At 38.4% G+C, this 17,189-nt stretch overlaps 1 protein-coding gene across 5 annotated transcripts in view; it reads right to left on the bottom strand.

Moving 5' to 3' along the window:
* Positions 1-13,479, bottom strand: part of PIAS2 (protein inhibitor of activated STAT 2) — a 94,943-nt gene extending 81,464 nt beyond the window's left edge. For 4 of the 5 annotated variants that reach the window (XM_082852698.1, XM_082852695.1, XM_082852696.1 and 1 more), the window contains exon 1: positions 13,361-13,479. In XM_082852698.1, the coding sequence (XP_082708824.1) occupies positions 13,361-13,384 (24 nt within the window). In that variant the 5' untranslated portion in view covers positions 13,385-13,479. Of the gene's footprint in view, positions 1-13,128; positions 13,174-13,360 lie in introns of those variants that run through there. The other variant, XM_082852697.1, reaches the window with a different exon arrangement.
* Positions 13,480-17,189: the final 3,710 nt, after the last annotated feature.

The following is a 17,189-nucleotide window of genomic DNA, read 5'->3' as shown; positions in this document are numbered from 1 at the left end:
TTAAAATGTATTTTAAAAATTGAAAGAAACTACAAGGAAACTGAAAAAATAATTCTAGTAAAAGACTAACATACACCTGCTCTCTAAAATAACAAAGATATAAGATTTGAACAACAGAATTAACAAGCCTAACTACTGGACATATATAAAACTTTGCACCAACAAATAGAAAATACACATTCTCTTCAAATACAAAAAACTGACCACAGTCACAACAGATTTCAAAGGACTGTATCATACAGATCATGCTGCCTAACCACAACACAATTACAAATCAATAACCAAATTAACTAAAGGATCACCCATATGTTTGGAAACAAAACTTTTAAGTAACTCATAAATTAAAGAATTCATCCCTTGTGTGATGCAGGGAAAGCAAATACATAGAAATTCATGATCATTTAAGCCTGTCAAAGTGTTAAAAGTTAATAAGCAAGGTGTCCAACTTAAGAAATTAAAAAAGGAATAGAAATAAACCCAAAGTAAGTATAAAAGAAAGAAAGAAAGCAGAAATTAAGTCGGGGGAGGATACATTAAAGAGCATAAAAAGGACAAAAATTTGATTCTTTGAAAAGCTTTTTAAAATTGGCACTTTTAGCTTTTAAAACTCATCAAGAAAAGGGGAGCATTTAAAAAAAAAGATAAGGACAGTAACTACAAAATAAGAGACTAACAATTTAATGCCATAAATTCAAGAACGTGAATGAAATGGACAACTTTCTATAAAAGTATAACCTACCAAAACCAGTTTGAAAATTGAAAATATGAGCAATCATATAACCAAAGCAATTGAATCAGTGATTAAGATGTGTCCCACAAAGAAAACAGTAACAATTCTACAAGTGAGTTCTACCAAACACTCAAGAAACAAATTATTCTAATCTTACATAAACTCTTCCAGAAGAAAGAGGAAAAGTATATATATCTTTTAAATTATAGGTCAATATTACTCATTATTAGAAACAAAAATCCTACATTAACTATATTCAAACTGAGTCCAATAATGGAAAAAAGGGACAGACCAGGGCTGACTTTATACTTGGAACACAAGGTTGGCTTAAATATTAGAAAATCAATCAATGTATTTCATCATGTTAACAGGTTACAGAAGAAAAACATATGATCCTTTCAAAAGATGCAGAAAAAGCTTTTGATAAACTTCAACATCCATTCTTTTTCTTTTTAATTAAAAAGCTAATAATAGAAAGGAACACCCTTAACCTGAAAAGATTATCTACAATAAACCTACAGCAAGCAGCATACTTAACTGTGAAACTCTGATAGCATTCCCTTTAAAATCAGGAACAAGATCAGGATGCCCCCATCACCGCTTCTATTCAACATTGTACTGGAGATCCTAGCCAGCACATTAAGACAAGAAAAAGAAAGAAAAAAAAAGCATAAGAATTGGAAAGGAGGAAACAAAGAGGTCATTATTCACAGATAGATCTGTCCACACAGAAAATCCTAAAGAATTCTATACACAATTTATCACAATTAGAAGGATAGCAAGGTTGTTATACGAAGTCAAATTGTACTTCTATACACCAGCAAGGTAGAAAATATAATTTTAAAAGATACCATTAATGATTTGATACAAAAATAAGGTACCTAGAAATAAATCTAACAAAATACTTGCAAAAGTTTATCTGAAGAAAATTATAAAACTTTATTGAAAGAGACTGTAAAAGACCTAGATAAATGGATACTACAATGTTCATGGTTAAGAAACTTAATAACAAAATGCTAGTAGTTCCCTTCAAACTGGTTTACAAATTCAATGCATTTCCCATCAAAATCCCAACAGGTTGCATGTGTGTATCTATATAACTTTAAAAAACGATACTAAAATTTTATGGAGGAGCAAACCAGCAAGAAATTCCTTGAAGAAGTACAAGGCAGGAGGACCTGGCCTACTTCTGTGTCCCTCAATGACTGACTAGACGGTTTCACACCAACCCTCCCTATGAAAACTTTAAAAACTGAACATAATATAAAAAACATCTGTTTGAAGACAAGAAGCACTACAAAAGGCAGCAAGAACCTGGGAGGCCAAGACCATGGAAAGAAGGGAAGCCTAGAAAATGGAGTCTAATATTTGATGCCTCTTTTCCCCTGGAGATAACTGCCAGTGGAAAAAGGGCAATTGATAAGTTAAGAAATCCAGCAGAACTTTGAATAGACTTATAGGGCTGGGAAAACCAGAAGATATTTGCAAAATATAACCTGCAAGTCCTGGTATCTGGGATATATAATAAACTCCTACAAATCAGCATGAAAAAGACCAAATATAAAAATGGACAAAAGACTTGGCAAACCACCTCACAAAAGACATCCAAATGGCCAGTAAGTATATTAAAAGGGGCTTAACATCATTTCTCATTAGGGGAATTCAAATTAAGACCACTAAACATCCACCAAAATGTCTAAAATTAAAAGGGTGGACGAGAAAGGACAAGGAAAAACTAGAACTCTATTATTTTGCTATTGGAAGGGAATGAACAAAAAACTACAATTACATACAACAATAAGGATGAATCTCGCAAACAAAATTGAGAGGAAGAGGTGAGACACAAAAAATATACACGTAATATAGTTCCATTTATATAAGGTTCAAAAAATAGGCAAAACTAGTCTAAGATGTTTAAAGTCTGGCCAGTAGGTATCTTTAAGAAGGAAGAGGTTAGTCACTGGGAGAGGACTCAAGGGAACTCTCTAGGGTGCCAGTAATGTTCTATTTCCTGACCTGCATATGGTTATATTGAGAAAATTCATTTAGCTGTACTCTCATGATCTGTGTACTTTCTTTCTATACATATGTATGTCCTATAACAATAGAAGTTTGTTTTTACAGAAGCTGTACAAAGTTACAGTAATTAAAACAATGTGATGGTGCGGTTACACTAAGAGACTAGAGTCCAGAAAGTATAGATAGATCCAATTGTATAACAAAATCAGTAAGAAATAAATTTTTTTTTTAAAAACCTAGTACAAACATGGGCAAAAGAAATGAGTAGAATCCCAGAAGGGGTAAGAACAGGTTAATCAGCACAGTAAAAGATGCTCAAACTCATTAGTAAAAGGAAAAAATTGAAAACTAAAAGGTGATATTTCATACTCACTGGCAAAAACTTTTAAAGCCTGATAAAAGTAAGTATTAGCAAGAAAGCTAAGGAAACCTCTGTATTCCTGGAGGGAGCAAATACTGATACAATCCTCTCTGGAAAATAATCTGGCATTATCCAGTACTGTTGAAGATGCGAATATCCTTAAGTCCCAGCAATGCAATGCTACTCCTAGAGTTTCTACAGTGAAACATACTGTATTAAATATTCACATTAAATGAGATCAATAAAGACTACAAATAACACCATATCAATGCAGATTAAGTTTGTTCACAAAGTTTATTTTGCATTTCAGAGCCTTTTGGATTTCAGAAGTGTAGATAAGGAAAAAAAAGGAAACTACACAAATTTCCAATAAGAATGGATAAATTGGTATTTATACAATGGAAACTCAAAAACAATGATAAACCAAAACACCCCAAATACATACAGCTTTTATTCAATTTGTATAAAATTTAAAAACACACAAAAACAAAAAATTTGTATATATAAAATGTGTGATTTATATATATATAATTTTATATATCTATGTAATATGGATGTGATCAGGGAAGGGCACCCTGCTGACCTAATGAACTATTTCTTAACTTGGGTGGTGAGCACATGCATGTTTATTTACCTACATCTTGCCTGTTATAAACAACCTTTTGTACCTATTAAATAATTTAAATATTTAAAATTTTCAAATTAGCATGATATACCCAAATACATAAACCACTATTAACCATTACGAATTCTGAGAAATGACTCAAGAGAACTTTTTTTTTTCAAGAGAACTTTTTGAAGGAATTAGTATCCTAAGAGAGTTCAAGGACAGGTTGCTATTTTTAAAAAAAGGGAAGAAATAAAGAAAAGAGGATAAAACTCTTATAAATCAAAAACATAATTACTAAAATAAATTCTATGGAAGAGTTCTAAGTCAAGGAAACATTCCAGAATGTAAACAAATAAAATGTAAATCTTGGAAATCCGATATTCACCTGTCAAGAGTCTCAGAGAAAATAGGAAAAAAATTAACAAAAAAATAGAAGATAATTTCCCAGACCTGAAGAGGCTTACATCCGAAAAGGTCCCACCAGAAGGAATGAAAAAGGCCCACAACTAGACACATTTCACAACACCAAAGATAAGATCACCATAAAGACTGTAAACACGGTTACCACAAAAGATGATAATCAGATTTACAATGGATCTCTATCAGCAATATTGAGTGTTTTAAATTCCCAAAGCAAAGCTTTCAACATTCAAAAGAAAAAACTGTATTACCAATTTATAATTCTGTATCTAAACTTTCAATCAGGAACAAATGCAAGCCATTTTCAAACATTCAAGAAATTAGAAAGTCTATCACCAGCATATCCTTTCTAAAACAACTACTCAAGAGGGGTGTAGGGGGAGGAAAAGACTGGGAGTTTGGGATTAGCAGATACCAACTAGTATATATAGGATGGATAAACAAGGTCCTACTGCATAACTCAGGGAACTATACTCAATATCCTGTGACAAACCAGAATGGAAAAGAACATGAAAAAGAATATATACGTGTAACTGAGTCACTTTGCTGTATAGCAGAAGTTAACACAACCTTGTAAATCAACTATACTTCAATAAAATTTTAAAAAAAAAACTACTCAAGATTACATTCCAGTAAAATCAAAAAGAAGTCTAAAAAAGAGAAAGACATGAGATCCAAATAACACACCTAACCCAGGAGTGCAATGTAATCTCAGGATGACAGATGTATAGCAAGATCCAGAAAGCAAGCTGCCCGAATTACAAAAAAAGGTTGAGAGCTCCAGAAAGCCCATCTTCAAGAAAAGTTCAATGGCTACAAGATGAAAACACATTGTACTGGGTTGCCAAAAACTGCCTTCAGGTTTTAAGTAAAAATAAAAGACACATTTTTCATTTTCACCAGCACTTTATTTTTTTTTAAATAAATTATTTATTTATTTTTGCCTGTGTTGGGTCTTCGTTGCCACACGCCGGCTTCCGACAGTTGCGGCGGGGGCGGGGGGGGGCTACTCTTAGTTGCAGTGCGTGGGCTCTAGGCACGCGGGCTTCAGTAGATGTGGCACCAGGGCTCAGCAGTTGTGGCTCACAGGCTCTAGAGCTCAGGCTCAGCAGTTGTGGCGCACGGGGCTTAGCTGTTCTGTGGCATGTGGGATCATCCCAGACCAGGGCTCGAACCCATGTCCCCTGCCTTGGCAGGCGGATTCTTAACCACTGTGTTACCAGGGAAGTCTCACCAAGCACTTTATTAAACAACGTATTCACCCTTTTGTTCCACTACCTTCTGCCATTCTTCAGGCAACTTCATAATTCCATCTTCCCAAAACTTTTTATCTTTTTAAGCAAAGAACTGTTCCAGATGCCTTTTACAGTCTTCCAGGGAATTGAAATTTTTTCCGTTAAGAGAATTTTGTAAAGACCTAAATAAATGGAAATCCGAAGGTGCAATGTCTGGTGAATACGGCGGATGAATCAGAACTTCCCAGCCATGCTGTTAACAGTTTTTTTGCCTGGTCATCAAAGAAACACGCCGTCTTGCGTTATCCTGATGGAAGATTATGCGTTTTCTGTGGACTGATTCTGGATGCTTTTGGTGGAGTGCTGCTTTCAGTTGGTCTAACTGGGAGCAGTACTTGTTGGAATTAATCATTTGGTTTTCCAGAAGGAGCTCATAATAGAGGACTCCCTTCCAATCTCACCGTATACACATCACCTTCTCTGGATGAAGACCGGCCTTTGGTGTGGTTGGTGGTGGTTCATCTCCCTTGCCCCACAATCTCTTCCATTCCACATTATTGTACAGTATCCACTTTTCATTGCCCGTCACAATTTGTTTTAAAAACGGAACGTTTTCATTACGTTTAAGTGGAGAACTGCATGCAGAAATACGGTCAAGAAGGTTTTTGTCACTTAACTTATGTGGAACACAAACATCCAAGTGATTAACATAATCAAGCTGGTGCAAATGATTTTCAGTGCTTGATTTGGATATTTTAAGTATGTCGGTTATCTCTCGCATGGTATAATATTGACTGTTCTCTATTAATGTCCCGATTTGATCTCTATGAACTTCAACAGGTCTACCCGACCGTGAAGCATTGTCCAGTGAGAAATCTCCAGCATGAAACTTCACAAACCACTTTTGACATGTTCGATCAGTCACAGCACCTCCTCCGTACACTGCACAAATCTTTTTTTGTTTCAGTTGCGTTTTTACCTTTCTTGAAATAATAAAGCATAATATGGCGAAAATGTTGCTTTTTTTCTTCCATCTTCAATATTAAAATGGCTACACAAAAATTCACCAATTTTGATAAGTCTTTTTTTAAATGCACGCTGATATGACAGCTGTCATATACAAGCTAACAAAATTGTTTCGAATGAAGTTAAAGATAACTAAGTGCTACCAGAGCCATCTTATGGAAAAAAAGGAAAGAACCTTTTGGTGAACCCAATATTAAAGTTTAAAAGTGATTTCCATGAGCTCTCCACAATCATGCAGGGCTTTATTATATTTCTCCTTTAAGGAGCCGAGGTTTAACAACACAGAAGTTCCTCAACAGCTCCACACTACTTGGCTCTATAGTAACTAATACTTGTATCAGCACACATATTACAAAGACTGGTTATTAGTATTCAATTTCTAGAATCTTCCTGTAGAAGCACAGAGAAGTTTAGAAGAGTTATAAACCACAATATAAATGCTATAAATCTTGACAACGTAGTATCAATAGAAAATTAAGGCTAGAATGGGGAAGAAAGGTGGAGGCTGGGAGAAACAAAGGGAAAAAGATGGGTGCTAAATCCTCTTTAAGACTGGGAACTAAAGAGCTAGTGTCTAAAACTGATAGGCCAAGAAAGAGAAATGTAACTGTTACAAAAGATTAAAATAATCAACAGCAGAATTAGGAACAAAAATGTAACTGGCAGAAATCAAAGTGCTAGGGCAGGTGGAAAATGAAATGACCTAAATTTCTTATCTACTAGGGAGTCAAGCAACAGATACTGTTTATAGAGTTGAAAGAAAAATCAATATATAGAAAGACATGCTTTATTTTTGAGTTTTGGAATTAACCTAAAAAAAAAAGAAAAAAGAAAAACTAAGGGAAAAAATCCCCACTAAAGGCAGTTATATAAAGATTTAAGAAAGAACTTTTACTTTTCTTTCTGGATTTTTCTGCATTTTCATTCAAAGAAAAAAAGAATGAAAGAAAGAAAAAGATGAAGAAAAGAATAAGAAATTTTAAATATATTATTAAAGCCATTCCCAGATTGGGGGAAAAAGGTCAAATAATTTGTCTAAGGTCATACAGTTGAAAACCATGCATCTCCAATGCTAATATCAAAAAAAAACCCAAAGAACAAACAAAAAAACATACCTTCTGTGGCATAATCTAGATCTGCCTTTTTACTGACTTGTATGAATAACCAAATGGAGAACTCCGAATGTCTGTTAAGTTTATATTGTTCTCTGCAAAGTCACAAAAACAAAATCTTATTCGTTTCACACCATTTTTCCAAAAAGTCTAGGGAAATGACCATGTTACTAGTGGGTTCAAAATGAAGTCAGAGGATAGTTTGGACTATGATACCAATTGATTCCACATCACTTTTACTTCAACTTCAATTCAACTGTGAATTTCTTAAATTCAGATTCCTGAATAAAAACAGACTAGCTGTCAAGACAAGTCAATGGGGAAAGAACTGTCTTTTCAACAAATAGTTCTGTGAAAACTGGATATCCACATGCAAAGGAAGCTGTATCTCTACTTCACACCATAAACAAAAATTACCTCAAAATGGATAAACAATCTAAATATAAAAGTTAAAACTATAAATATAAGCTCTTAGATGAAAACACGAATAAATCTTTGACACTGGATAAGGCAATGGTTTCTTAGATTTGACATCAAAGGCATAAGCAACAAAAGAAAAAACAGATAGAATTAAAAACATTTGTGCTTCTAAGTACACGATCAAAAAAGTGAAAAGATAGTCCATAAAAAGGAAGAAAATATTTGAAACCATATATCTAAGAACTTGTAACTGGAATATATAAAGAACATACACAGTAATAAAAAAGCAAACAACCCAATTAAAAAAATGGGCAAAAGGTCTGAATAGATATTTCTCCAAAGAAGATATACAAATGGCCAATAAGCATATGAAAAGATGCCCAACATAGTTAGTCATCAGGAAAATGCACACCAAAACCGCAGTGAGATACCACTTCACACCCACACCCACGTGGACAAGGATGTGGAGAAAGCAGAACCCTTATACACTACTGGTGGGAATGAAAAATGGTGTAGCAGTTGGAAAAGAGTTGGGCAGTTCCTCAAAGACTTAAACAGAGTTACCACATGACCCAGCAATTCCACTCCTAGTTATATATCCAAGACAATCGAAAACATATGTCCACACAATACTTATACACTTGTAGATAAATGTTCACACCAGTCAAAAAGTGGAAATCACCCAAATGTACATAAATTCATAAATGGATAAACAAAATGTGGTATATTCCATACAATGGAATATTATTCGGCCATAAAAAAGAATGGAGTACTGATACATCTACAAGAATTAATCTGAAAAGATTATGTTAAATGAGAGAAACCAGACACAAAAGTCCACATGTAAGATTTTATTTCTATGAAATGTCCAGAATAGGCAAATCCATAGAGACAAAGTAGCAGATGCTGAGAGTTGGGGGAAAGAGGGCATAGGGAGTGACTGCTAATGAGCATGGGTTTCTTTTGGGGTGATGAAAATGTTCTGAAATTCAATAGTGGTGATGGTTGTATAACTTTGTGAATAGACCAAAATCACTGAATTGCACACTTTAAAAAGCTGAATTTTATGGTATGAGAATTATATCTCAAAAAAAAAATTTTTTTAAATAGACTAGCTAAGATCCAATCCAGAAAAACAAAGGCAAAAATGCTGAGAGAAGAGAAACATTTGTAGAATTTGTTAGAAAAATGCCACCTTTATCAGAAAAGATATTCACGTTTACCAGAGGGAGGGTGCAGACCTAAGGAGCAAACAAACACAAAAATGTCTACCACAGCTAAGAATATCTTGGTTTACTGACTATAAAAAATTATCTATTTCATTTTAAATTAAATATTTGGTTTTGAATGTGCTTTCATAGACATGATCTTAAATGAAGTCCTCCTGGAAATTTAGTTGTATCCACTAATAACAGCTTTGAATTACATGGTGAATTCTGTTAACATCTATCATATGTATTAGTCTATTTCTTTGCCCAATAGTTGGCAGCTTGGAGGGATGAGGACCTCTAACCTCAACACTCCCCTTCCCCATTAACTTCCCATTCTCCCTGTGTATCCCAACAGCACCCGAAGATGGCAAGTAAGGAACCAAACCCTCAAGCCTTCTAGGCAGAAAATCTTCTGTTATAGAATTATTTAACCCTCTTATTAGATCTTCCGTGTCTGGCTTACCAGTATCTATTAAGAAAGTTACTATCACTGGCTCTTCCACTAGATTCCTGCACACACACTGACTCTCATTCTCTGACACGCACAGAGATAATAAACTCTCAATGCACAAGAGAAAGAGGATGAGGAGTACAGGAGAGAGAGCCTTAAAAAAAAAAAAGTTAGTACAGTAGATCCCCCCTCCACTCCCACACTGGAGAGAAGAAGGAAGAGTGGATTAACCAGGTTAAATTGTAGCAGGGACCTTTTTAAGGACTGCACCAGAAGGAGTATTGAAATTATACAACTGGAGGAGACAAGGGTAGAAAGCTGCTCTGGTTGAAGAAGAGGTGAGGGACTTCAGACTCCAACTACTCTGCCTCTCTTCCACCACTGTGCTTGGCACTGCTGGAGAATATTTTGGAGGAAGAAAGCAGGGCAACAGTGACAGAGGCCTAGGCCACCAGACTGCATGAGCTTGTCCCAGGTTAATTCAATAATTAGTTAATTCACAAACTCCTAACAACATAAATGTTTTAAACAAGCCACCACTGAACTGAATAATTTCTTCTCTAGCACCTTGAAAGCTTCTAATACCTGATGCACTATTATACTCATCTTTGACTATACACAGCCCACAATTGCCCTTCACAGAGAACTTACCCCTTCCTTTCCCTCAACCCATCAGGATGATCTTGTGAGTCAGGTTTGTATGATGTGACTCTTATCTTCTGGCTATAGATAATCAGGACAGAAGTGGACCCTCACCGATCCTCTCTCCCAGAAGAAATGAAGAGAGGTGTGCTGGTATTCTACTGGTCACTTGAACTGAAAGCAGCAAAGTGTAGGGATGCCATATTCTGCTGTGACTGGACAAGATCTCTGGTACTGGCCCACAGGGAAGTCTCAAAACACTGAAATTGTCAGGCAACTCCTCTGTCAGGAGTTGCCTCGTCAAATAACTCCCCTCCCCCGAGCAAAGCAAAGGCACAGGAGTCACTGAAGCACAGTGAAGATGACCTTTCCCAAAATTCCAGACCTCCAGTACAGGAGACGCCGGCACTAGCCAGCAGTGACCTGCTCTGGTTATACGGGCTCCTAGGAAGTGGCCCTGAATGATAACGGACAAAGATAAAGGAAATCCTCTCAGCGGCATTATCAGCAGCCAAACCTGGCATTCAGGTCGGCTGGCCATTTCTTCTACTGCCAAGAAGTTAGCCAACAAACCAATGCCCGTGATTTTTCCTGGTCCTTCAATTTACTTCAGAATATATTCTGTAGCAGAGACCATTTAGAAAACCCTCGATGTTTCTTCCCTTTTTCCTCCTTTCTAATTAGATTTTTCTTCAGTTGTCCAGTTTTCCCTACAATATTATATATCATATAAGCAGGGTATTGTTTATCATTCAGTTTAGTTCATAAAGTGCAGGATGGTAGCTAGGAGCACCACGTGGACCCAAAGGAAACTGAAGAGAGCAGTAGAGCTTAGACCCTAAGGAGCATTCACTCTAAAGCTAGACCTCCGAGGTTAAAAATCCCAGGTCTTCCAGTATTAGCTGTGTGATCTAGGTCAGGTTACTCAACCTCTCTGTGCCTCAATTTTTCACAGAATTGTTGTGAAAACTAAATAAGTATGTATGTAAAGTGCTTAAACCAGGGCCGGGAATATAATAAGCACTTTCTTATAATGGATATCTGCCATCATCATCATCGTCACGATTTGCAATGGGGAGTGGGGAGAGCTACAGCACATCTTTAAGTGTAGAGGATGCTACTGAGCAGGTAAGGCAAAAACTGGGGTGGATAACTCTTTCAGCATTTGCACAGCCCATACCCTTCCCTCCTCTGAAAACTCTCCCCACTTAAGTCTCCTAACGTGAACTATGGCAGAGGAGCTATCTTCCAGCAAGTGCAGGGAGAAGAAAAGACAGCTGATTTACAGAAAAAGATGATGAAGCTGACCCACAAAACAAAATGGGAGGGAAGAGAGAGGGGTATGGGATGGAGACAGAGGATGGAGGGAGTGGGGAGGGAAGGGGGAAGAAGGGGAGACAAAGAGAAAATCTTGGTTTCCAACTACTTTCCAGTTCCTGATTCCACTCCAACCTAAGCACTGACTGCCCTTTCTGCCCTATACCAATAAATAAATTCTTCACTTTTTATTAAGCTTTGACAAACGACAGAAAAGTCTAACACAAGCCCTGGAAAACTTTTCATCAACAAAAAAAAAAATCTTAGAAGAGATAAAGTTATATAATCCGTTACTACACAAAACCCAAGACAATACTGCAGATATAAATAACTACAAACTTCAGTATTCTCAACCAATCCTAAACCTAATGCATGAATTTACACAGGTGAGGCTCAGGCCTGGTTGTTTCAAAAGCTCTACAGGTGTTATAACCCCTACAGCTGAGGCTCTGACACTAACACCCTTACACTTACCAATATGAACACCCTTTACCTACTATCACGGTTCTCTGTGTAAACTAGCATAGGGCATAAAATGCATGAATATACTTTTCTCTTTACCGGGAATTAAATAATTTTTGAAACAGCAAGAGAGAAAATGGCAGGCATTATTCGAACTGAAGCAATTTACCTTTAGATCAGAACAATGAATACGTTCTTTTGCTGATGTTCACCAAATCAGCCAGGTAACCAGACAACATGCTTCCCCCGCATCCCATCCCTCTCCAAAAAACAATAATAAACATACAAACTGAATCTTTTACCAGATTTCTTTTCCTTCTTATTCGGAAACAGTAATGCTAACAACACGTCCATGGTTGTGCAAACTGATTGCAGTTAACTTAATTTCAAGTTCCTCTTCATCCCTTTTTTGAAAGACTTTTTTTTTAAAATCAGGGTTTCCGATCTTAAGTATCCCATTTATGCCGCCAGTAATTCAGCGATCCATAAAAAAATCTGGCTCGTTTATCACAGTTATGTCTCAGTTGAGGGCTTTGAAGGTTATCACCCACGGGAAAAATATCTTTTCCGTCTAACCCCAACACAGCGCATTTCAAACCTCTACTATACAAAGGTAAACAAAAATAAAGTTGTGATCTTGTTCGAAAGGTTAGGGAGAAAAAATTTTCAAGTGCAAAACGAGTTCACAAACCTCATGACAACACGGACTTTGCGGAGTTCTTACCATGGCACTAAGAAAATACCAAGGTTTAAGGCCGATCATTGAAGGCAGGGTTCCCAAAAGACCACGCTTCTCCCCAAGGTGTTGAGGAAGCGCTGGTGGGAGAAAGGGGCCTTTCTCGAGACAGATCTGACTAAGAGGTAGCATCACCCACAGAAGAGAGAGAATTCCTAAAAGCAACTTCACGTTTCAGAAGACAGCTTCCCACCAAGTGAGTAGCCCGTAGACTTAGGAATCGCCAGACACGTACACCCCTCGCGAAGGTGGAAAAGCAAATCCTGCTTCCCACCTCACCTCTTAAAATAAACGGGGAAGTTGGGTCCCCACGAGCCCCTCCCGAGAGCGGCCCCGGCGCCCCGCGCCAGGTGTGCGGACCCACCGACCGGCTCACCTGGTCCCCAGGCCCGCCACCACCGGGTGGCACGGGCTTCCTCCGCCGCCTCGCTCCCCTCCCCCGCCCGCCCGGGCGCCCGTTGGGACGCGGGCCGGGGCTCGGAGCTCCGCCAACCGGTCCCCGCGAAACAAGAAGGTGGCGGCCGGCGACGCTGCGGCTTCCCCGCCTCGCCTCCCCTCCCCTCCCCTCCCCCGCGGCCTCCGCTCTCCACTCCCACGCCCCCGCTTACCCTCAACTCCTCGAAATCCGCCATTTTATACCACCCGCGGGCGCCGCCGCCGCTGCCGCCACAGCACCCCCTCCCGCTGCCGCCAACGACACCGCCGCCACCACGGCCGCCGCCGCCGCCTCCAGCACCATCCTGCACTGGGAGCCGCTAAAGACGCCGCGGCCGCCGCCGCCGCCGCTGCCTCCGGGCCCTTCACGTGACCGCCGCCGGAGCTCCGCCCCCGGCGAGCGCGGCCCCGCCCTCCAGGCGCCCCGCCCTCTCGGCCAGCCGCTTTCCGCCCGCGTCTTCCGCCAGCCCCCCAGGCCTGCGGCTCTGGCCTCGCCTGAGTCCCCGCCCCCTCCCGCTGCCTGCCCACCTCCCGCACGCCTTCCGGCACTCGGCCTTGTCGCCGTGCAGCCCCCAGCCCGCGGGTGCCTCCTCGCCCCGGCGCGGAGGCCCAGCCCCAGTCCCTGAAGCGCCCTCGCGACTGCAGCGTTACCCGCGGGACTGGAGGAGGGCCTGGGCTGTGGGAGGGACGGAGAGGAAGAAGAGATGGCCGGCACTCGTGACGGGAACATTTACAGTGCCCTTCCCCACGGTGGCTGTGGACGGAGGGAGCACCCACAAATAAAGGCATCCCCCGGAGTAGTTGTGGCGAAACAACCTAAATATGGGTGTTGGATAAGCTATTGTTCTGATCTAATGGGGCAAGGTTGGTGAGACCTTTTTGGGTTGATAATATCCTCAGTACTAACCTGGCTGGTTCTTTCTGACTTTGAAGGGCGACTGAATGTCAAGGACTGCAGAGTTGAAAGGGTTGGGGGAGGGAAGTTGGAGAAGTGAAATAGGAGAGCGCCCAGAAGGACCCTGATAGAAAGTCGAGGGATCAGGGAAATAAGATAGCTGGGAAAAATGAAATGTCAGAGGAAGAGAAGATGGAAGGAAGTTTCGCGGCACTCCTTACTTGCTGACAAAGGATGAGAAGATGCTGAGTTAAGCTGGTCAAAAAATTCGCTGGACCAAATCCAGGGTTCAAATTTCCTTGAAGAGGTGGATGGAATCCATTTAAGACACCTAATGTTGATCCCTGGGCCAAGAATAGTTTACCACTACACCTCTTCGCCTAATTCCTGTTCATCCTTCAGCTCTCAGTTTAAGTATCACTTCCTCAGAAAGACCTTCCCTAAACCCACATGCCCCCATTTTAATTCAGATCCCTCTCTGGCTGCTCATAGGATCCAAATATTTCCTTCCTGATATTTTTCCATGGTAATTACGTAGGTCTTTGTGTGATTATTATATAAATAATTATCGTTTAACTTTTTTTCTTAAAAGTGTTTTTAAACCCACTAGACTATAATGACTGACAAATGCTTGGAAAACTGTGGGCCTCTCATTGGTTTAATGAGTAAAAGAATGAACAGTATCTAGAGTAGGTTCTAATTCTGGCTTTCCACCATTAACTTTAGCTTGGCTTTTTCTTGATCTTGGCTTATTCTCCTTAGACCTTGATTTCCACCTCAGTAGAGTTTAACATTGTTCAACAGACATTAAGTGAAGGCCAATGTGAGCTAGGATCTTCCAGGGAATAAAGATTTATAGAATACAGTACAGCCCTTCCACCAAGGAGCTTACAACCCATAAGAAGCACCATGCATGAAATACTGAGTTTAGTTTCTAAGCACCTGTCCTGTTAATCCTTTCTCTGCCTGTCTCTGAACCCATCAATCCTCTTGATCTCAACATCTCTCTTTTCCTTTCCACTGATTTCTTCCTCTTTCCCTATATCCGTGTTCAAGTCTCCTAGATAGTTTCAAGCCACCTTTCTTCTTTTGCCAAGAACACATCTATTTTAATCACATTTCTTTGCTCCTTTACACTTTACCTTAACCTTTACTGAAACTATACAGTATCAAAGAAAATGAACAATGAATTTATCTTTTATATAACCAAATTTTTAGTCTGGAATTTTTAAACACAAACAAAAGTTGAAAGCATAACAATGAATATCTGTATACATTCCAACTAGATTCAACAGTTATTAGTATTTGAACAATTTTTGTTAACGCATAAATAACATATAGGTAAATCCTCCTATCTTAAGTAAACTCTTCAATTAGTTTTGAAAAATGCTTATCAAGATACAGAACATTTTCATCACTCCAGAAAATTCCCACCTGCCCCTTCCCAGTCAAACCTCCCACCAGAAATAACCAATGATCTGATTTCTAATACTGTAGAGAGAATTTTAAAATGAGGGAAGCATTTTAAAATGCTATTATAGCCTCAATGCCAAAACCAAACAAAAATTAATTTTCCTATCTAACTTATAAGCAGATTTTATGCCAGTAATGCAAGGATGGTTTCACGCTAACATATATGTTAAAAAAAATTGGTAATTTGATACAACTCAGCAACTAAGAACAACCAAAAAATCTGGATTTAGAAAATCAGAAGCAAGTGCCAAATGTAAGGAGTTAACCAGTCAAAATCTTAGAAGGCAGTGTTCTAGGCAGTTAAACTGAACATTTATCCTGAGACATTTGACAGTCCAAAAGTAAAATCTATAAACTGAGCTATGACTTTTGCAGGATTGCTGGGCAAGAGAGACATAAATCTAAATCTAGTGCCACAGAAGAAGCAAAGTCCAATAAACACCCCCCATATTTAATACAAGATCCCATAGGGTAAAGATAAACCAGAAATAAATCAGCACTTCCACAAATTGCGTTCAGGTTTTATAGCAATCAGGAAATCTCACTCCTTGAATACTGAATAAACAGATCCTAGAGTGGTACTCCACAGACACTGGGCAGAATCAAACAAAAATTCTCTCCAGATGAAGATATCATTAGCCCAAACCTCAAATTAACCTACATAAAATTTTACAAATTAAATGACCAAACATAATCAAAAATCAGAAAAAGACTGCAATAAAAGCCAGCTTACACAAATAAGTAAATAAACAAACCTTGAAAAAATAATCTAATAGAAACTCTAGAATTGAGATGTTTAAGAACTCAATGGATAAGTTTATAGGTATATATGTATATTACACATGGTTTAAGAGAGAATTAATAACAGGAACATGTTAGAAGACTATTTAGAATGAAGCTCAGGGAAACAAAAAGATGGACAATGCGTAAGAAAATATTAGAGACATAGATTTGAGACAGAAGATAATGCCAGAAAAGTCTAACAAATATTTAATTGGAGTCCTCAAAGAACAAAAAACCAAAATGAGGCAGTAGCAATATGTGATGAGATAAAGTCTGAGATTTTTCAGACTGATAAAAAAAATCACTATAGGTAAAGGGTTAACAAAACCTTTTCCTGTCTACATAAGAACTTAACCTTCAGCTAATTTTCTAGCTCTGTTCACCAGGAAACATGATAGAGGTTTGTGATAAAAATGACCTCTGATTAGTAAATTGCCTCTGGACCAGGAGGAACTATAAATGGTCTACATTTATAGACCTGATGGGGATACCATACTTGGGACTTTTCTGAGTGAGTTAAGTTCACCAGTAAAATATAGCAATTTTAAATCTGTATGCACCTAATGACATGCACTTAATGTAGCTTACAGAACTACAGTGAGAAAATCCACAAGTATAGTGAAGCATTTTACCATACCTATCTCAGTAATTGATACAAAAAGCAAACAGAAAATCATTAAAGATACAGATTTTTGGAACAACATAATTAACAAATTTGACCCAGTGATTACAAATAATGTGCAGAAAATGCATTATTTTAAGTACATATGGAATATTTACCAAAATTAAGCATGATAGAGTAAGCCTCAACAATTTTAAAAATTGTGATAAAATATACACAATATAAAGTT

The sequence above is a fragment of the Leucopleurus acutus genome, assembly GCF_964270905.1.
Source record: "Leucopleurus acutus genome assembly, chromosome: 13".
In the NCBI taxonomy this organism is placed as follows: Eukaryota; Metazoa; Chordata; class Mammalia; order Artiodactyla; family Delphinidae; genus Leucopleurus; species Leucopleurus acutus.
The sequence above is the reverse complement of the archived record's forward strand: the minus strand, read 5'-3'. Positions and strand labels throughout refer to the sequence as shown.